Source organism: Capricornis sumatraensis, chromosome 1 (genome assembly GCF_032405125.1).
Source record: "Capricornis sumatraensis isolate serow.1 chromosome 1, serow.2, whole genome shotgun sequence".
Taxonomy (NCBI): Eukaryota; Metazoa; Chordata; class Mammalia; order Artiodactyla; family Bovidae; genus Capricornis; species Capricornis sumatraensis.
The window spans coordinates 84,733,132-84,754,616 of record NC_091069.1 but is presented as its reverse complement, the minus strand read 5'-3'; the positions used below and the strand labels follow the sequence as shown (position 1 = coordinate 84,754,616).

The window sequence follows — 21,485 nt, the reverse complement described above, 5'->3', positions numbered from 1 at the left end:
CACAATGGCTGTATCAATTTACATTCCCACCAACAGTGCAAGAGTGTTCCCTTTTCTCCACACCCTCTCTCTTACTCATTTTTATCTGTCTAATTAAATAGCGTTGTACCTGATTTGTAGTAAGTACATGAATATCTGCTTCAATTTATGACTTTTATTTATATTGAAAATAAAACAGTGTAGTGAAGCAAAAACTTAGAAAATGTCATGAAGAGTAAGAATGCAGAAAACATAAGAATGTTTTTGAATACATCTGGTAAGACTTATAGTATAGAAACATCATAAATACTAATTGAGATAATATCAAATATAGAAACAAAATACACTCAAGAGAAATCTCAAAGCAGAGAGAAAAAGAAAGGAGAATTGGGTTTAGATGAAGGACAGTAAAGCAGGGCATGTGTCTCAGGGAGTTTAAGGAAAGTGGGAAGAGTGAGAAGTCTTAAAGGAGGCCTACAAGTAGAACTGTATGTAAGGCTAACATCCTAGAATCCTGGCAATAGGCCTCACCAGTCAGCGCCAAGCTCCCTGGTACCCAGAAAAAAGAAAACATGCATGGGTAATTTTTAAGCTTCCCATGCTTTCAAAATATATATTCTCTCCGGCATGCTCTTTTTTCTATATTTATTTTTAATTGGAAGATAATTACATCACAAAAATATGGAATGCTTCATGACTTTGCATGTCATCCTTGTGCAGGGGCCAAGCTAATCTGTATTGTTCCAATTTTATTAATAGTATATGTGCTATCGAAGCAAGCACCTGTATGTTCTTAATACAGAAAGTTCCTTTAATAGGATCTTTCACTATGTATTAAGATAAATAGTTTAACATATCAGGTAATACAAAATTCATTCATACTTAGGTTTAATCAGACTATTAGTATCCATGAACAACTGATGTAATCAAACTATTTTTCATTTTGATAGAGGTTGGGAAAGAAAGGAATAGCAAGGACATACTAAAGACAGGGAAGGGAAGGGCTACAGGAAAATAATAATATACACTTCACCACTCCATCTAGGATATGCTGTGCTTTTGTCAGACAGAAAAGAACAAAGAGGAACTTAGAACAAAAATAGGTGGACAGAAATGGGCTGGGTTCAGAAGTTCTGTTTTGCACAATTTATAAGGTTATTTTCCCTTTCAGCTTTTTGTTGAAAGAATTTCTGTTTCACTAAATTTGTGAAAATATTACTTCAATGGGTGGTAAATTCTTGAAACTCTTTATTTCATTTCTTTAGTCCTAGTTAATTGTGAGGTTAATAAATACTGATGTGAAAATTAAAACTAGATTCCCTAGTCACTCATAAAATTTTAAATAACAGGAAGTCAATACTTTAAACATCTTAATTCTACATTATATAATTTAGGAAGAATCCACTCCAATTATTTTGATCCCAATTTATATGGAGATAGCAAATGCTCATGAAATACTACTTAATCTATACAAAATAGCGAGGAAAACAGCATAAAAAATTCACCTGCTATTTCTTTGGAGTGACTGAGCCAGCACTTCATACACTTTCAGTTAGCTTTTCCTCTAAATCTAAATTACAGCTGAGTGATATTAAATGTTTTAAAAAATATTCATTAGAGGGACCTCCCTGGCAGCACAGTAGTTAAGATTCCATGCTTCCCCTCCAAGGGGCACAGGTTTGATCCCTGGTCAGGGAACTAAAATCTCCATGCCATGTGGGCACAGCCAAAAAAATTTTTTTTCGTTAAAAGATTCTAGGGACACTAATGCACAAAAAACGATCCATGGGAAGGCCTAGGTGAACTAACAGGATGGGAGATAGTCAAAACAAATTATTTCCCCTTCATGTTTATTCCTTGACTTTTCAAGCCAAATGCCAATCTGTAGACTGTCCCTCTGCTACAATGGAACAAGTCAACCAGAGAACATATTCAGACAAAACCTCACTGCGCTCTTAGTACCTCCTGTTCTTGATATCAGACTGTGTATATGATTCAGTACTTCAGGCTTCCACTGTCACATCCCTGAACTATCGTGTCCGACTCTTTGTGACCCCATGGACACCAGGTTCCTCCATATGTGGGATTTTCTAGGCAAGAGTACTGGAGTGGGTTGCCATTTCCTTCTCCAGGGATTCTTCCTGACCCAGCGATCAAACCCAGGTCTCCTGCATTGTAGACAGATGCTTTACCGTCTGAGCCACTAGGGAAGTCCTGAACTATCTATCTAGTCTCTTTTACAACTTCTATCAGGACAATGGAGTTTTTTTTTAAATAATTAGGCAGATTTTTACCACTCTGGCATATAATCCAAAATCATTACATCGTCTTGTGAATTAATTGGAAAAGTTTTCTTGAAAGAACAGGAAAACTGATAAGCTTTTATGCGAAAAATGATATAGGTTGACATTCATGCTTACCTTAATTAACATAAATTTCTGCATTGGTTCAACCCATTCTAATAGAACAATGCTAGTTTGAAGTGCCCCACATAGGTATTTATGGCCTGTGTAAGGATTTCTCACTGTCAAGGCAAAAAAGTATATGTAAGTTTTCTTATAATGCAAAGTTTTTACAGTAATAATTGCCTGCTCCAAAAACAAACAAATGAAAGGTGGAGGCCAGTTCAATTTGTTAATTAGATTGCAGAGTGAAAAAGAAATACTGTTTCAGATAGGAGTGCAAAACTCTCATCACTTTCAGGAGTTTTATTTGTATGCTCAAAAACTGCTGGTTGTTATGGGGCCAGGGGTTGGGAAGAAGAACTTTAAGTCTTATGGTAGCAGAAGAACTTTAGGTCTTACGGTAGCAGAGAGATTAACTGAGACAGCAAGATCCTGAAGAAAGGTTTAAAGCAGACTTGGGGAAATGTTCCCACACGGATAGCTGTAGTACATTTAGGGTGATTCGGGGTGCTCTTGGTAGTATTGTTCAGAGGCAGCACTGCTTTGGTCTTCACTAGATGGAGACATTAATCAAGATGCAGGTTTACAAATTAAAAAACTGAATTGCCTCAGAGGTTTTCAAGGGAGGAAAGAAAACAATTTTTCGCTTTTCCTAGATACGAATCAACCAGTTAATTGTTATGGGGGTTCAGGAGGACTTTAGGCTCGTGGTATGTGAACAAGGAGACCATGACTTGCACATCACAAGCATTAAGTTTCATGTATTAAAGGTATGAGAGTAAATAACAAGTATACTGAGTGAATAAATGCAGTCTCAAAAGCCATTACTAAGCAGAATGGTGAATGATTAGTAACAGGCTCCTTAGAGAACAGGGTATGGTAAAGTGCTGTAATAAAGTCATCCTCCATTTATTTAGTCAATAAATTATTTGTGAAACAACTATGTGTGCAAAGTTCTACATTAGGTTGAGTTTACATGAAAATAGAATGGGCAATACATTTATTTTACTTAAGGGAAAAAAGTAAACTATTACTGGCAGGATGTCCTGGAGTACTACAGTTTTACACTAGATTGAAAAATGAGCCCCACAGCATCCTCTTACCCACTCCGTAAAACAGGACAGCTGTGTGATTTTGGATGGTTTACTTACCAACACAACACTTCTGACACCACTTGGTTTCAGGGATTTTTGCTGATACAGCAAATTTCCTAAATGGAAATGGAAATGAATATATAATGCATGTAGGTGAAGTTAGTATATGAAAATACTACTGTTATACAACAGTGGAGAAAAGATGAGTTGTTTAAAAACTGGTCCAGACATAATGGGTTATCTATTAAAAATAAGAATCAACTGGATACCTTTCTCAACCCTCCTCTAATCAACTCCAAATGGATAAAGAATTTAAACATGAATAACAAAACTATAAAATATATAGATTTTTGAAGTATATGACCATAGGATTACTTTAAAAAATGCAAAAATAGATTATACAGGAAAATAATGATAAACTTAGGCTGATTTTTTTTTTCACTGATGTATCCCTAGCAACTCAAACTATGCTGCTGCTGCTGCTAAGTCGCTTCAGTCGTGTCTGACTCTGTGCGACCCCATAGACAGCAGACTACCAGGCTCCCCCATCCCTGGGATTCTCCAGGCAAGAACACTGGAGTGGGTTGCCATTTCCTTCTCCAACGCGTGAAAGTGAAAAGTGAAAGTGAAGTCACTCAGTCGTGCCTGACTCTTAGCAACCCCATGGACTGCAGCCCACCAGGCTCCTCCGTCCATGGGATTTTCCAGGCCAAGAGTACTGGAGTGGGGTGCCATTGCCTTCTCTGTTAAACTATGAGTGGCATTCAATTCGTTGAATGTATTTAGTAAATTATTAACTTTAGTTTATCAAAAGACAGAGCTGAGAAAGTAAAAAGACGAGCCACAAACTGGGAAAACAATAGGACTCTGTTCTGATAAAAATGGTATCAAAAAGTTAATACATTAAAGTTTATGTGCCTTCCATTGTTCGGGAGCGCTATATGATTTTGAAGGTTGGTGGTCAGTTTCCATGCCCACAGGAATTTAAGATTTATTAAGTTAGAAAGCAGAATGGAGTCATGCTCTAAGAAGGCAGGAAAACAACAGCAGAATGTGGCAGCTGGGAGAAAAAATGGGGCACATAAACTATATAGGAAGAAAGAAACCTCGTGATACCCTTAAGTCCAACTATAGATACTATAGTACAAACATCATAAATCAAGTTCATGATCATAACTAATTCATCATGAAAAGATCCAGTTAAACTCAGTGTAATCTATTTTAAGAAGACGGAAAAGCTTGCAGTGTATTTTTAAATGATTTTCATTGAAAAGTTAATTTTTAAAAAGCTTTTGTGCACGAAGTGGCAAATCTTAGCTATACTGTAAACTCAGCAATTAACAACAAATTTTTAAGGTACTTAAAAGTTAAGGTTCTATATTAGTTGCTTTACAACTAATACTGTAAAGGAAGAATGGTTATACTACACAAGTATTGTAAAGTACAATTTATACCAGACTCAGAAGACTTTTACTCAACAAATAAGGTCCAATATAATAATAACCAAAATAATAATAATGACTAAACAGAAGAGCAAACATAATTAAAAATCCCTGTAAGTAGAAAGACAAAACACCTAAATGTCTAAGTATCTCCTTATAAAAATCTTCAATTAATAAGTCACTTAAACTTTCTAAGTTTAGAAACTACTTTGAAAAAAATTCAATTTATTCAAATTGACACAAATAAGTCAAAAGCACTATATGTGATATAAAATTACAAGCAAACTAGAGGAAAAAAAATTAGTTTTAACGTTGTAGAAAAACTAACAGTTCAGAAAGAAAATGTTTGATATAAGTGGAAAAGTATAAAGTAGAAAATTTTAGAATATGATAGACACTTGTGAAAATATGTTTACTTTTTACAGTTTTTTTCATTACACACGATTTCTACAAACCCAAGCTGAGAGCTTTTTTCAATTTCTGTACTATATCTATTTTTTTTAATGAATGAATTTACATATTATCTCTAAGGATGAAAACATAATTAAATGTACAGTTACCTTGGCAGTATTCTATCAGGAAGTTTGTGTGCTGGAATAGAAACGGGTAACTTTTGCATTTGTCTTGCATAATCAAAAAGCCCTGGTAAATTATGAGAATAAAGCTGAGAAGCTTTACCTGTAGAGAAAAATAAATGTGTCATAAAAGCTGATAACAGAAATAGGAACAACTGTAAGGTTTTTAAAAACTAAAAGACTTACCAGATATTGACAGTAAGCAATTGTTCATTACATACAACCATGTACACCTTCGGGGAAATAGCTGATAAAAAAAAGCACAAAGTTTACAGAAGATAACAGATAACAGCAATGTAAATATTCACATATTAACCATGTAGCTGTCATACCATCAGGCCAGTTTTTAAAAAGAAATTTATTTTTCATAGAAACTCATTTTATAAGGCATTTGAAACAAGATGCTATATATACATATTTATATGGAAGAAAAATAAATTAGTGTAATTTCATTATCTAAGTTCCTACATTATATGATTAGCTCTATTCTCCTTATGGTACAGACTATGTAATCTCAAACTACACAAGGAAAAGGACATTTTCAAACTATGTCTATTCCTTTATTTTGGTTCTTGAGTTTTCAATAATTAAAACTCTCCTGTGTGCTTCCAAAAAATGGTCTTATCTGGGCGTATGGACATGCCTGGCTTCTGGAGCAGAAGAGAGGAAAAAAGATCATGGTGTCGTAGAACTTAAGAGTATGGAAACACTAGGTATGGAGGAAAAAAGGCTGAGAGAAAACGTGAAAACCTATATATCAAAAAGGACATGTATACAGCATTCATTACTGATCATCAGCATGGTACACAAAGCTCTGGGGTATGGCACCTGCTTGCTCACCCACCTTCACTGTTACTATTCTAGTCTCATTCTGCACTCCAGCTGAACTGACCCTTCCTAGCTCACTACTCGTGCCATGCAGTTTCTGTTTCTCTCGTCTGTCTGTCAGCCTCCTGGGCATCATCATTTATGGTCCATCTTAAATGTCTCTTCCTCTCTCCACAGGTGGTGCTAGATGACCACCTCCGGGGGTTACACTCTGTACTCACTCCTAGTGGGACATCTAACTGGAAGTACAATATGTCGCAGTTACTGGTTTACAGGTCTATTTTCTCTGTTAGATCATGAGCCACTTGAAAGTGAGCACGACTGTGAATAACCACCGTGTGGATCACACAAACTGTGGAAAATTTGAGTATGTCTCCAGCACCAAGTAAATAGGACATGCTCTAGGAAGGTTTTCTAAACAAGAGACAGCAGCAAATCACAGCACTGAAACTTATTCCTTATTTAGTGTCTATGTATAATAAATTAAAAAATAATTTTTTTTAAAGGGAGAAACACAGAATAACATACCTGTTCCATTGATGTTTCATGAAGTTCATTGAGATTCAAGGTATAAATCCCCTCTTCGGCACCAAATATCAAGTACTGATCTGAAATGACAAAAATAATCCACTGATTCTGATGTATAAAATTCTTCTACAAAAGACTTATACAATCTAACATTCAGTGTGTGTGTGTGTGTGTGTGTGTGTGTATATATATATACATATATGCATTAACATATGAACAATAATTGCTGTCGTCTATAAAGCAGTATTTCTTATTTTAATGCAAGTAAGTAGTTAGAAACTGGAGCTCAAAGAATTGATTTATATGCAGATATCAGCCTTAAAGCAGTGAAAAAAACTTTTAGGAAAATAGGTTCTGAACGGCATGTTAGGACTCCTCATTCATTGGAGGGTGCTGAGGACTGATAGAAAATCTGCAACTCCTTTTCTAAATTCCCTCTTGGAGAGGATCACGTGCAAATGACACACAGAATGTAAACCAGGAACAGCTGATGAAAACTCAAAATATTTTTGCAGATGGTCTGTTATAGGCATAGCATCAAAAAACCAAGATCTGACTATTGCCTCTTTAAAAAGTTAACCTGGATACCTGCTAGGGTGTTCAGTATCTTCTAGAAGACATTACAAGTCTGGTCATGGTCCTGTTCAATCACATTTTATGATCATATCAAAAAGTAGGTGAAGAACTTCTCCAGACTAAGCTGAAGCATCCTACGAACAACTTAGAATGTCAAGAGCATTCCTCAACTGCCCAGTATTTAGGGTTAGTACTGGGAGATTAAAGGCATAAACTTTGTGCTCAGACAGGACTGAACTGGGTTCAAACTGCAGTTCTACTACCGACTGACTGTGAAACAATGAGCCTCTCTGAGTGCCATTTTCTTTACCTGTGAAATGAAAGTACCCACATCTTGGCTATTTAAAAGATTTAGGAAAACTGTGTGTGTGTGTGTGTGTGTAGAGACAGCGAGCATGTGCACATGTGTATCTATGTACATCTTTATACAGATAGATGGCACAATGTACGATTTCAACATATTGATATGGTGCTGAGTCGCTTCAGTCATGTCCGACTCTGTGCGACCCCATAGATGGCAGCCCACCAGGCTCCGCCGTCCCAGGGATTCTCCAGGCAAGAACACTAGAGTGGGTTGCCATTTCCCTCTCCAATGCGTGAAAGTGAAGTCGCTCAGTTGTGTCCAGCTCTTCGTGACCCTACGGACTGCAGCCCACCAGGCTCCTCCATCCATGGGATTTTCCAGGCAAGAGTACTGGAGTGGGTTGCCACTGCCTTCTCATGGTGACTATACAGTAAAATTTTAATATCATGTGTCACCTCAAACAATGCTAATAACACAAAGAAACATATTTACCTTGAATGTTTTTTAATTATAATAAATTTATTTTTCAGAAAGTTATGGATAAAGTGATTAAAACTGAGTGTTATCCTAGCCTCATGAAAACACCAAGCAATCAGAAAGATAAAAACAGATAAAACATATAGTACTACCTCTTGTGTCTGGATTTATCCATGATGTTGCACAGTGAATTTTCAAGGGACATCCATTAAAAACCTTTGAAAAACAGGCACCCATCTGGAAAAACAAAAAATAACTAAATGAATCTATCAAGTCCTACTCATTTGCCTTACAGTGATATCAAGGAGGTTCCAGGCACAAGGACTGTTGGATATGATTTTACTTAAAAGTCACTTTATTCTTCCTATCTTCTCAAATAAACAAAGCAATAACAGCAATTTATTCTGCACAATAATTTTCTTATAGAAGTATTACTTACATATCCCACATTAAGACAAATACAATATTTTCTGATAAGGAAAACCATCATCTCTCTACAAAGGTGAAAATTTTTCTTACTTGGTTTCATGAGCCTAAAAATAGTATTAATCACTGAATTTCATATTACAAATTGAAGAGGTACAGTTGATTTGAAACTCATATATATACTTTAATCTCAAAACAGAGAGATGCACTTTACAAAAAAAAATTGAGCAATCTGATTATTCTCCTTGGAAGAAGTCAACAAAAAGCTTTATTCTTTGATGTTAATATTTATTTATCAAGCTCATTTACAAACTTTTCAAATAAATATAATGAAATATAATATCACTCATTTGAATGTTTTTTTGATCTTCAAAGAGTAAGATGTTAATTTTGAAATGACTGTTCTGGTTAGAATAAATAACTTGGAGGGGAAAAAGGATACAGAAGCATTTGATCAGAAGAACAGCACTGTGGCTCATTTCTTTTTCCTTCTGGCCGTGCCATAGAGCTTGCGAGATCTTAGTTTCCCAACCAGGGATCAAACCTAGGCCCACAGCGGTGAAAGCACCTTGTCCTACAATGGACCACCAGGGAATTCTACTGTGCATCATTTTACAGAAGAAATATTTTCTTCACAAACACAGAGACAATAAAATGAGTGATTATTGTTGACTACAGTGGACTAAAAATATTAACACAAAATAATCGAAGTATATGATCTTAAAATTTCCTTTTTATGTATAGAAACCTAGCAACCAGTATTTTTAAGATTTTAGTTATCCAATAAGAACAACAGCCTGGCAATACCAGTGCATGGCAGAAGACCAATAAGAAATGTTCCTATGGTGTAGGGCAGAAATTCTATCACTTAACTAATCCTGATAATTGTTCTTTAAGATAGGTACACCAAATTCCTGTGTGACTGAGCGACTGAACTGAAACTCCTAAAAATCTAAATGACAAAATGAGGTACATAACAATCAAACCAGTCCCAACCTAAAGCTAACTTGTACAGTTGGTCCACAGTTATCAGCTCTTCCCTGTCAACTGCATACCTGATAAAGGAGTTTCATCCTACAGCCCAACAATAAATCTCACCCCTATCGTACATATGTATCTCCTAGACCTGGAAGCCCTTTACACTCAAAACTTCTTTTTGTAAGATGAGGTGTAATTACTCAGATTTTTATACTAATAGTAGAGTTAAAAAGTAAAAGGGCTAAAAAGTAGACTTGAGAGGTTACAAACTAAAAAAACTACGGACACCGTCTAAACTAGCGTTATATGAAGTTTCAGGCTATAGACTGAGATCGGCAAAATGTAGTTCTATCCATATTAAAAAAAATTAAACTGAGTTAATATAATTTTAAGGGGTTCCCTGGTGGCTCAGTGATAAAGAATCCACCTGCCAATACAGGAGCCATGGGTTTGATTCTTGGGTTGGGAAAATCCCCTGGAGAAGGAAATGGTAACCCACTCCAGTATTCTTGCCTGGAGAATTCCATGGACAGAGGAGCCTGGCGGGCTACAGTCAATGGGGTTGCAAAGAGTCTGACATGACTGAGCACAATCTAATTTTAATCCTGAAAAAGACAGCATGGTATATATATATAGAGAGAGAGATAAAAAATGACAAGGACTATAATACAGGACATCTGAGGTCTAGTTTTAGTTCTGGTTAGAGCTGGGTGGCGGTTTGTGATTTTGGTGACTAGTACCTTTGGGTCTCAGTTTTGAGTAAGTGAGTGATAGTCATTCAGTCATGTCCAACTCTGTGACCCCATGCTCCCACTGGGTCAGCTTCCAAAGGAGCTGAATGCTCCTTCCCCAGACTTGGGGACTGAAGAGAGAAAAGGAGTCAGGAGCCATGAGTTCTCCATGTTTTTAAGCAAACAAGATTCTGGACCCAAACTGGATCCAAAGGGTCTCAGTTTTACCCATGGACAAAGTAAAGTTAGGCCCAGATGCTCCTTCAATGCTCCTTTTAGTTCTAAAATTCTGTTTTTGGTAATTGTGCATTTTTCACATTCCTTCAAAAATATGTACAAAAACATTAGTAATTTTCAAATAAAGAAGCTATAAAATGTATAATATATCATCTTTTGAAAAGCTATACTTCTCAAATAAAATCAATTAGTATTTAAATTAGCAACGTCTAAGATTTTTTTCAATATAATGGGGGTTCTTTCAAACAGGCAAAAAAATCCAACAAAGGCACGTACTCAAGAAATTATATGTCATTGTATTCAGTTTGAAAATTTAGCTTATTGGATATTTATACTTACATGCACTTTAGGTGTTGGGGGCAGGCCATTACTAATAGGCTTCTAGAAAAAGAACACATGCATGATTATACTTCTTATTTGATCTATCAACACTGTTATTTCAAACTCATGTGTTGTCCCAGTAAAATACATGAATACATTTCTTTGTCAAACAAAACATTATAGATAATATTGAAGATCCTTATATCCTTTCACAGTCCACTTAGTCCTAGAACCTGCCTCCTCCAAATGGTTTATTGTGTACCCTTCCAAATTTTTCTCTAGGCAATTATACTACATTACAAAATATTCAGATATTTGTGTATCCTTCCAGACCTGTTTGCCATTGGCTTTAATTGCAGCACAGTATGAATATAACAAACTTTAGCTACTTCCTGTTGTGGGATATTTAGGTTACTTTCTATTTTTTACTACAACAATGTGGAAATCATCATCCTCGCATATACTTTACTACACAATGTGTGAATGGTTTTTTTTTAAAGAATATGCTGTGAGAAGTGAAAACACTGGAACATGGGGTCTGTAGCTTTTTTACTGGATACTGGCTGCTAAACTGCCTTTCCAAATGCGCATTTTGTATCACTCCCATCAGCAATGTATGAGTCTTGGTTCTTCACAGTCTCACAGGCAATGTTATCAAACTGATAACAGTTTGTACAGGAGTAAAAAAAGTTTTCCCCTTTGCTTCTCATTAATTTGCATGCCTCTGATAGCTAGGAAGGTTGAGAACCTTTTTAAAGAAATGTTTACAGGCTAACTGTATTTCCTTTTCTGTGAATTCTCCCTTCTCTGCCTCGCTTTTTTTTTTTTAACTGAGTTATTTATTTTTTGGAGTTCTTTATATAAATTAGAGTTAAATACTTTATCTGCTATATATTACAAATGTTTTCTCCTAGTCTGTAGATTTTTAACCTCATTTACCAAGTGCTTTGTCCACTGAAGTTTTAAACTCTGATGGACTCAAATGCATGAATCATTGGTCAGAGTATAATGATAATGTAAGGAGAGCAAAAACAATCACATCACTCATCTATGACAACATCCTCAAGAGTTCCAGATATTTTGCCAAGGGGCTACATTCCTGGGGTCTATGATTTACCCCTGAAGAATCAATTATTTTCAATTTTATGATTTATTCCTGGAGAAAGAATCTCCTTGGGAGAGATTATAATTTAAACATAAGCTTTCTGATAGTCTAGTTTCTTTTAATCTTAATAATGGCATTTTAAGGAATGACATTATAAATTTTTCTCAGTTTAATATAAATCAGAATTATTTAAATGAGATAAAAAATTTAAAGCTACTGTTAACTGATTTCATATACATGAAACAAATGAAATATTCTGTATAATACTATTTATATGAGTAACTTTTAGACATTTCTAAAATTAAGACTATGAAATTTTACTTTGGAGATATGTTTATGAGGATGTACATACTGCCATCAATTTCTGATTATTTTTTTCATTCTGCAAATAATTTATGTACATAATTTTATATAGATGTCCCTAAATTATCATATATCATCTATTTTAGCAAAACATTTTAAATTAGGGAGCTCTAAATGTTATAACTGTTGGATTTAATATAAGTACTGACAGAATTGGCTGTAAATAATTTCAAGAAGCGGCTGTAAATCACTTCAAGAAGCTGCGCAAACTGTAATCACATTGCAACATACCACGGATACTGTTTATCCTACGACACAGTCATGACATACTTATTTCAGAATTACTGAGACTGTTAGTTTAACTACTAGTTCCTTATCCTAATAAGGTAATAGAAAAAGTGAATTTAAAATATATAAATTTTAAAAAGTACTCATTTCTCAAAGGTTATTATACTGTTACAGTCACTAAGCTGAATTTTTAAACTACTACATTAGAAGGATTGCTAAAATTTAAGCTGATGAAATGAAAAAGGCACTACTCAGTTGGAGAGACTACATAAACCCTATGATTTCTAAAAGACATTTCACTTTTGTTAAAAATGTCCTAAGTTTCACAAATTACAATGCATAACCCCAGTCAAATGCTTTAAATGAATCATAAAAATGGTATGTCACATTCTATAGTGAAATCTTATAAAATAACAGATACAGTACAAAAATCTCTGGCAACGTGTTTTGCATACAAAGTTAGCTATATGCACATAAACATATTAAATGGTCTATGAATTTCTAGAAGAATAACAAAAATTAGTATACACAAAAAATTCCCCCAAAATACTGACTTATGATCTGTTGACATCTGCTGAATTGGGAATTTTAAGGATTTTTTTGTTGTTAAGCTCTATGATGATGGACATCATAGCATGTTTTCTGATGATTAAGTGTAAATTCTTCACAAATTCTTAATCTCCTTGATAAATTCTATTGATGTTCTAGTAGTCATGTCATAGTGTTTTATCTAATTTTTCTAACAGGAACAGTTGCTAAGACTAATTTCATCTTTCCTAAAGTGGTATCTTATATCTACTAGAAATAACCTTAATTTTCCTTCCTTGTTTGCTATTTTCTTTGGTAAAAGTAGTAACATCACAAATTATGTAACAGAAATTTGTCCTGAGGTGGAAGGTATGGCTTTCCTTCCATAAGTTCTTGAGACCATAAAAGGAGTGTATAAGAATCACTTTCATCAATGAGAATAACATTTCTCAACAATCGCAAAAATATTAAGTGTTTACCAGTATGTTGAAGGCCACATTTGATGCAATATAACCAACTGGCCTAAATAATTTGAAGAGTAGAAAGCCTTCATTCATGTTTATCACAGCAAAGTCATTTTTTTCAAGATTTAAACAACCTATTATTAACATACTAAAATATAAATATACTAATTATAAAATATATAATTGCTATTGTTTCATTAATTAAAATTGCAAAACTAACTTAATAGTCAAAAAGGAAACAAATACAAGTAGAGCTTATGAACATAAATACCTACTGGTACATCTTTTTTTTCTTTCCTTGAAAGGTTAGTGCCTCTGTATTCATTCTGTTGTTGATATAATGAACCATCTCGTTCACCATTTAGCTGGAAGGAGCTCACCCCATTTCCTTCAATAAGATATGTTTAAACATATTAAAAAAAAAAGGATTAATTTCCATGAAAGTTTTCATTCAGAAACTTATAAGTAGGAAAAAAATATATTATCTCTGAGACAGTTTCAGCCTTCATTTGGGATTACCCAATCAAAATATTTAGTAGTGTAACAATCATATATATGTTCTAGTTTTATCTCTATTTTTTTTCACATAGGCAAATTAAAATTCAGGTAGTATCTAAGTACATATATTTGTGCTAAAAAGAAAAAAGTACTGAATACATAACTACTTTCAGGAAAGGGGCAATTTATTGTTTGTTATCCAAGGAGCATTACTACTCTTTTTTTTAATTGCTTCTTTTGCATAAACATAAGACACTTCACAGTATTAAAACAGCACCTTTGAGGATTAATTTGGAGGCAAATACCTAGCAAATACCGACAATAATTTTTCTAAAAATGATTAAATGAAATAAAACAAACGAGTTCGACAAGGCATCCTCTCCTTTTTCTCAAACTGAAGTAGCCTAGGACCAAAACACATTTTCCTTGTTTGTTCAGAGTTTAATTTCTTTTGTTGCCACACCCTACAGATGAAAGACAAATTAGGCACAAACAATTCTCCAAAATAGGGAAAGCCAGACATGAAATGAGAAGGAAGGGGCAAAAATCTCAGTCTGGGTCACAGGTAATCCTACCATAAAAACACTTCAAACTATGAAGCAAGAAGCAAACTTCATCTCTCTCTAGAGCCGCTGCTTCCTTCTCTTCTCCTCAAAGGACTTTCAAATCATCTCTTAAGAGAAGGAGTCCTTCTACTTTTCTCTGCACATTATGAAAACCTGGCAACACTCTTAGTTCACCCCCTCTTCCTCATTACCTAAAGCCACAGGCTTCTGAGGCGGTAACCTGGGAGGTGGTGGCCTCGGTGGTACTTGGGACGGCTTTGCTGGGCTCTCGGATGTGGGACACCTCTTGATTGTTCCTTGATTGTCATCCTCTGTAGAATGAGTTTCCTGTGGTATGAATATGGACTTAGGCTGAAACAATACAGAAAAGGAGACCCATGACCAAACAAGAAATCACTCATGTTTCACTAAACATGAAAAGCATTAAGTATCTTCCCTGAAGTAAATATTATTATATATCAGAGGCTTTCAAACTGTGTTTAATAGTTGAGTTTCAAGCATATTCAACTATCTGACTCAGATAATCTTAATATATATCCTAAAAATGTACACAAAAATGTTTTCTCAAGAAAAAAGACCTTGTTCTACTCTTTCTATTAATTCCTCACAAGCCTACCCACTTAAATTTGCCAAATAAAAATATTCTGGTCTTTATGATCTCCAATTTAAATGAGTCTCTTTTTATTTTAAACATTCAGGCTAATCAAAGTTCAATTCCTTTCAAAGCTAATCTCTAAATTGTCTCTTCCAGATGACTCAAAGTCTTTAATGTTAATGTTTAATCTTCCAGATGCACAACAGAAGATGCTGATTAAAATTTTATTAAATCAGAGAACACAAACTCAGCAATATAGGATACCTGAGAGACCTTCTGTGTAGACAACGGAAAAACCTGCAGTCAGCCAAAGGTTTGCAGAATTTATAAATTTTTATAATGTGTCCCTTATTAGGGAGACTGAGCCGTATTTCTCTCTTTGAAATTCAGATCTCTATATTTCTAATGTAAAACTAAACAAAAAAGAACAATACTACTTATATGTGTGCATCATAATTTTTTTAAAAGTATAAAATGAAAACAAAATATAGTAGTACATTGGATATATAGACTGGTTGGACTCCAATTCTCATTTATAACTCCTGATTTCAAACCTAGTAACAACTAATTTTATAAACAGTTCATTTTATAGTTAAAATTTGCTTTGCATATGAACTTATAAATTTAAATTACCATATCGATCAACTTATTTTACTTATATCCTATCAGTTGGGATTATTTTTATTATTTATGATTCCTTTTTTTTTTGGTCATACCACACAGCTTAGTTCCCTCACCAGGGACTGAACCTGGGCCTTTGCAAGGAATGTGCCAAGTCCTAGCCATAGGATCACCAGGGAATTTTCTAACGACGCTTTGTTTTGTTTGACAAAAAGATTTTGTTGCTAAAATTTTATTTTTAAATTACTGTCCTATTTTGTATTTTTTATTTAAAAGTATCTTCTGAAAATTAAATATCTGTAATCTGGTCCCATCACTTCATGGGAAATAGATAGGGAAACAGTGGAAACAGTGTTAGACTTTATTTTTTTGGGCTCCAAAATCACTGCAGATGGTGACTGCCCCCATGAAAATTAAAAGACGCTTACTCCTTGGAAGAAAAGTTATGACCAATCTAGACAGCATACTGAAAAGCAGAGACATTACTTTGCCAACAAAGGTCCGTCTAGTCAAGGCTATGGTTTTTCCAGTAGTCATGTATGGATGTGAGAGTTGAACTGTGAAGAAAGCTGAGTGCCAAAGAATTGATGCGTTTGAACTGTGGTGTTGGAGAAGACTCTTGAGAGTCCCTTGGACTGCAAGGAGATCCAACCAGTCCATTCTGAAGGAGATCAGCCCTGGGATTTCTTTGGAAGGAATGATGCTAAAGCTGAAACTCCAGTACTTTGGCCACCTCATGCGAAGAGCTGACTCATTGGAAAAGACTCTGATGCTGGGAAGGATTGAGGGCAGGAGGAGAAGGGGACGACAGAGGATGAGATGGCTGGATGGCATCACTGACTCGATGGATGTGAGTTTGAGTGAACTCCGGGAGTTGATGATGGACAGGGAGGCCTGGCGTGCTGCGATTCATTGGGTCGCAAAGAGTCGGACACGACTGAGCGACTGAACTGACCTGAATTGAATGGTAAGTCACTATCTTTTTTACCCATTCTCAGGAAATCAGTTACTTGTAGATTACAGATTTAGAGAAGAGAAAATCTTATTAAATACATGAGTTTTCTAACCCAAGTGAAATAATCATTTTTATTTATGATTTTCTAGAACTTATGATTTAGAATTAATATCAAATAATAAACCGGAAAAAAAAGACAAAAACAATTACAATCATCTACTTATATCATGATTAGTAACTTCAAGATTTTCCTTTGTGAATCTCAAGTGAAAATAAGCTACAGAGTAAATACTAATACAGTATGAAAGAGGCAGAACAGCGACATACACATACACAATTCACACTGAAAACAAATCTTACCTTTGGTGGCAAAGGAGGTGGAACTTTGGCTTTCATGGTTGAACTATAAAAACATAAACACTGAGAATCAGAACTCTTCATTTTGCAAATAAATCATTATTAAAATATGATTCATTTTTTAAAAATATAGATGATTTATATACATAGGTTTCTTTTTCTAAGATTAGTGTTTTCCAAAATATTCTGTGAAATAATTATGCTGAATGAAGTATTACTGAGGAGTAACCGAGTTTATATGCTTTCTTGTTTCCAAATAATATTTAGTAATTAATACTGGAAAAGATAGCTATAATTCCAATTTACATCAATTGAAAGGTAATTCATACAAAAACAAAAGCAACAATTGGTTTAAGGAAAGACAGTAAAATGATATAAAAATATGTCACGATATAAGCCTCATTTTTACTACTATTAGGAAATATCTCTGATGAAGCTCATCCAAAGCTTCATGCTTTTTTCATCTACATGCTCTATGAAACTAATGGCAGAATTTACTTGATTGAAACTGAGATTCATTACAACTCAGGACTGAACTAAAATTAAAAGACTATTGAGCATAAATTCTCAGCTGAGGAAACTGAGGCTCGGAGAGGTTAAGTGACCCAGCCCAAGGTCGCATAGTGGTAAGGTAGGAAAGAAAATCAATGTTCCAATGGCTTCTCAGGTGTTTCTGTCACTCTACCAGGAAACTGCATTCTTCTTAAAAAAAAAAACAAAAGCAAACTCCCTCTCCTCTCTCAAAAACTAACATCAATAAATACAGAAGGGAAAAATATTCTCCCCTTAAAAATACAATTGTAAAAAAAAAAGAAAAGAAAAAAAAATTGTACCCAAAGGATTGCTTACTTGAAACATATCAGATGAAATTTAATCAACCATATAGTAAGACTCTTTGTAGTTACAGTAATAATTCTGTTGCTAAGTCGCTTCAGTCGTGTCCGACTCTGCGACCCCATAGATGGCAGCCCACCAGGCTCCCGTCCCTGGGATTCTCCAGGCAAGAACACTGGAGTGGGTTGCCATTTCCTTCTCCAATGCATGAAAGTGAAAAGTGAAAGTGAAGTCACTCAGGCGTGTCTGACTCTTTGCGACCCCATGGACTGCAGCCTACCAGGCTCCCCCATCCATGGGATCTTCCAGGCAAGAGTACTGGAGTGGGGTGCCATTGCCTTCTCTAGTAATAATTTTAGCAGCTACCAATTAGTAATTTATAACATTAAACCACAGGATATGTCTACTGTCTCTGTAAACATTTTTCAAAGTTATTATTTTTTTTAATCAACTCCTGCTATGGACTGAACTGTGTCCACTGAAAATTCGTAGGTTGAAACTCTAACCCCCAATGTGCTTGTGTTTGGACACAGGGCTTCTAGGAGGTAACTGAGGTTAAATGAGGTCATATGGGTAGGGAGCTGATCCAACAGGACTGGTGGCTTTGTCAGACGAGGAAGAGATCTCCTTCTCTGTGTGTGTGCACAGACTGAGAAAAGGCTGTGTGAGGACAAAGCAAGAAGTCCACTGTCTACAAGCCAAGAAGAGGGCTTCACTGGGAACTGAACCTGCAGGTACCTTATCTTGAACATCTCAGCCTCCAGAACTGTGACCAATCTCTGTTGCTCAAGCCACTCAGTCTATATTTCATTATGGCACCTGAGCTAAAACATATTTTGGTACCAAGAAGTGGGGTGCTACTGAACAAATATCTAAAAATGTGGAAATAGTTTTGGGACTGAGTAATAAGCAAAGACTGTAAGAGTTAAATATGGACGCTAAGAGTGAGAGGTCAGTGAGAAAACAGGAGAGCTGGTGAGAAAGTTCCATCTTCTCAGAGAATTCACAAACAGTCATTAACAGAATGTTGGTAGAAATGTGAACATTAAAGGCTATGCTGGTGAGGTTTCAAAACGGGAGATGCAGGAAAGGTAATCCTTCATAAAAAGTGGCAGAGAACTCGGCTGAACTGTGTTGTTCTAGTGTTCTGTGGAAGGAAAATCTGCAAGGGATGAAACTGGATAAGTTAGCTGAGGAGACTTTGAAGGAAACTGCTGAAGGAGTGGCTTGGTTCTTTCTGACTGCTTACAGTGAAATGAGGGAAGAGAGATGAACTGAAGAAGGAATTACTAAGCAAAAAGGAGCCCAAATCTGAAAAATTCTCAGCCTATCCGTATTAGCTCAGAAATGGATGGCATCAGAAAGCATGTACCGGAGAGAATACTACGTTTATGCCTGAACTATCACTCAGAGAAGAATTCATGGGACTGTACCAGAACAAACACTGGCAGCCTGAATGGAAGATGGACAGACAAAATGAAGCGAGGCTGTGGACAGGATGACAGGGCTTTCCAAACATGCATGCTTCTTCAAAAAAGGGAAAAAATAAATCCTGAAGGTGATCTAGGGATCATGAGATCTAAATCAGATTGATTTAGATGATATTCAGATGAGTCTTTGGACTTTAAAGTTGATGCTGGAAGGAGTTAATAAGACTTTTTGCACTGAACTGTGTAATATGACTGATTATATTTGGAGACAGTGCTTTTGGGAGGTGATTAAGCTCATTTGACTGAGGTCATAAGAATGAGGCCCTAATCCAACAGGATTGGTGGCCTTATAAAAAGAGGAAGAAAGATTTCTCTGTCTGCACGCACACACTGAGGGAAATCTAAGGATATACTGAGATGGCAGCCGTCTGCAAGCCTAGAGGAGGGCTCTCACCAGGAAGTAAACTGACCAGCAGCCCAGCCTCCAAAACCATGAGAAAGAAATCCCAGTCTATGGTATTTTGTTAAGGATGCCTGAACTAATACAACTAGAACAGAGAAAAGGAAAGAAACTCTGGTATAACCCATGATACTATATTATGAAAGATAGCAAAATTACTTCAATATTAATCCGTCAGATTTAGTCAAGCAGGTTAAACGACACTTTCTTTTACTAAAAACGGAAACAGAACTCACTTTTTAGATTCATCTTCATCTCCTTCATCATCTTCTAATTGCGCCACATGCCCTCTAGGGATAAACAAGGGCAATTCCACTGTTATTAAATGGGCTTCACCAAGAAGCTGAAGCAGAAACTTTAGAAAATGCAAGGAGAGCTAACACAGGACAGAATTTTATTTCTGTATCTTTATAGGATTCAGAATATTAAAACAACAACAAAACACTCTTGGGCTATACGATAGAGAAGGGGGCAAATGGACTTGACTCATCTGTAACATAAAATATTTTAAACTTAATTAAAAATTAAAGTTACCGCTGATGTAATTCTTCTTCAACAGACTTCAGAAGACTCCTTAGGAGAAAAGTAAAAATTAAAAATAATGTGAATAAAGCAAAGAAATACCAAGTACAATTTTTTTAATCGTATTAACCTTATATATAAAATTTTCAAATAAATACTTTTATTACTCACTAAAAACTTGCTACAACGATCATCTCTATACCATAAAAGATCATTTAATGAGGTATCTCTATTTTCTGCTGCTCATGTCTTTATACATGTATTTTAAATGAACAAAATAAATTCTAGCGCTTACTGAAAGAATATCAATTCAAACAAAGGACAACCTACCATGAAATGTCACAATAGAACTGACAAAACAATAATTGCAGGGTCACACTCAAGGGTTTCCAGGATTTACATTTTTACCTGGACTATTTTACCTGACACCTGAAATTATATTTTCTTTTTCTTAAGAAAGGTGACACACTTTAAAAAACATCATGCTCTCAGGCAATCCTACGAAATGAAACTCAGCATGTTGGATCTCTGCAAAAGCATGCATGCATGTGATGTGAATACATGAATGTAGTAGCACTTTGCTTCCACAGAAGACACTCACTTACCTGAAGGATCTGTTCTCCAGTGGTGTACTGGCAAACACATTTACACTTTTGGGAGACTAAGCCTGTATCAGACCAGGTGTGAGGATTTTATCATTAGGAGCAATTTACAAAACTTTGGTATTCGGGAATGTAAGAGAGAATTCACAGCATTCCTGAAGGGCCCTTACTTCTTTTCCCTGCCCATTCATGCAGCATACCTCCTGTATTATATTCTTTAAGCATAAAACCTCAAGAGCCTTCTTAAAGCTAATGAGATAGAAATATGGTTCCTGATAGATTACTGTGGTAAAAGTGATTCAGCAGAAAATTTACTCTCCTCAAAAGTTGGAAGGTAGTACCTTCTAATCATTTCCCTTTCCTATTATATCAAGTTGAAAAAACTACCCTCAGAATTATCAAAGCATAAAACCAGAGAAAATGAAAAGTATGGTTAGCTAATATAAACAATTAACA

At 35.3% G+C, this 21,485-nt stretch overlaps 1 protein-coding gene and 1 non-coding gene across 5 annotated transcripts in view; both read right to left on the bottom strand.

Moving 5' to 3' along the window:
- MAP4K3 (mitogen-activated protein kinase kinase kinase kinase 3) overlaps nucleotides 1-21,485 on the bottom strand; it is a 187,361-nt gene that overhangs the window by 16,516 nt on the left and 149,360 nt on the right. For all 4 annotated transcript variants that reach the window (XM_068976745.1, XM_068976738.1, XM_068976754.1 and 1 more), the window contains 12 exons: nucleotides 20,440-20,478; nucleotides 20,142-20,195; nucleotides 17,185-17,227; nucleotides 14,845-15,004; nucleotides 13,865-13,977; nucleotides 10,920-10,961; nucleotides 8,361-8,445; nucleotides 6,852-6,931; nucleotides 5,682-5,742; nucleotides 5,481-5,598; nucleotides 3,536-3,594; nucleotides 2,400-2,503 (listed from right to left, as the gene is read on the bottom strand). In XM_068976745.1, coding sequence (XP_068832846.1) covers nucleotides 2,400-2,503; nucleotides 3,536-3,594; nucleotides 5,481-5,598; nucleotides 5,682-5,742; nucleotides 6,852-6,931; nucleotides 8,361-8,445; nucleotides 10,920-10,961; nucleotides 13,865-13,977; nucleotides 14,845-15,004; nucleotides 17,185-17,227; nucleotides 20,142-20,195; nucleotides 20,440-20,478 — 958 coding nt within the window. The remainder of the gene's footprint in view (nucleotides 1-2,399; nucleotides 2,504-3,535; nucleotides 3,595-5,480; nucleotides 5,599-5,681; nucleotides 5,743-6,851; nucleotides 6,932-8,360; nucleotides 8,446-10,919; nucleotides 10,962-13,864; nucleotides 13,978-14,844; nucleotides 15,005-17,184; nucleotides 17,228-20,141; nucleotides 20,196-20,439; nucleotides 20,479-21,485) is intronic.
- On the bottom strand, nucleotides 655-762 carry LOC138093534 (U6 spliceosomal RNA). The gene has a single exon (XR_011146113.1). It is a non-coding gene; the product is annotated as a U6 spliceosomal RNA (small nuclear RNA).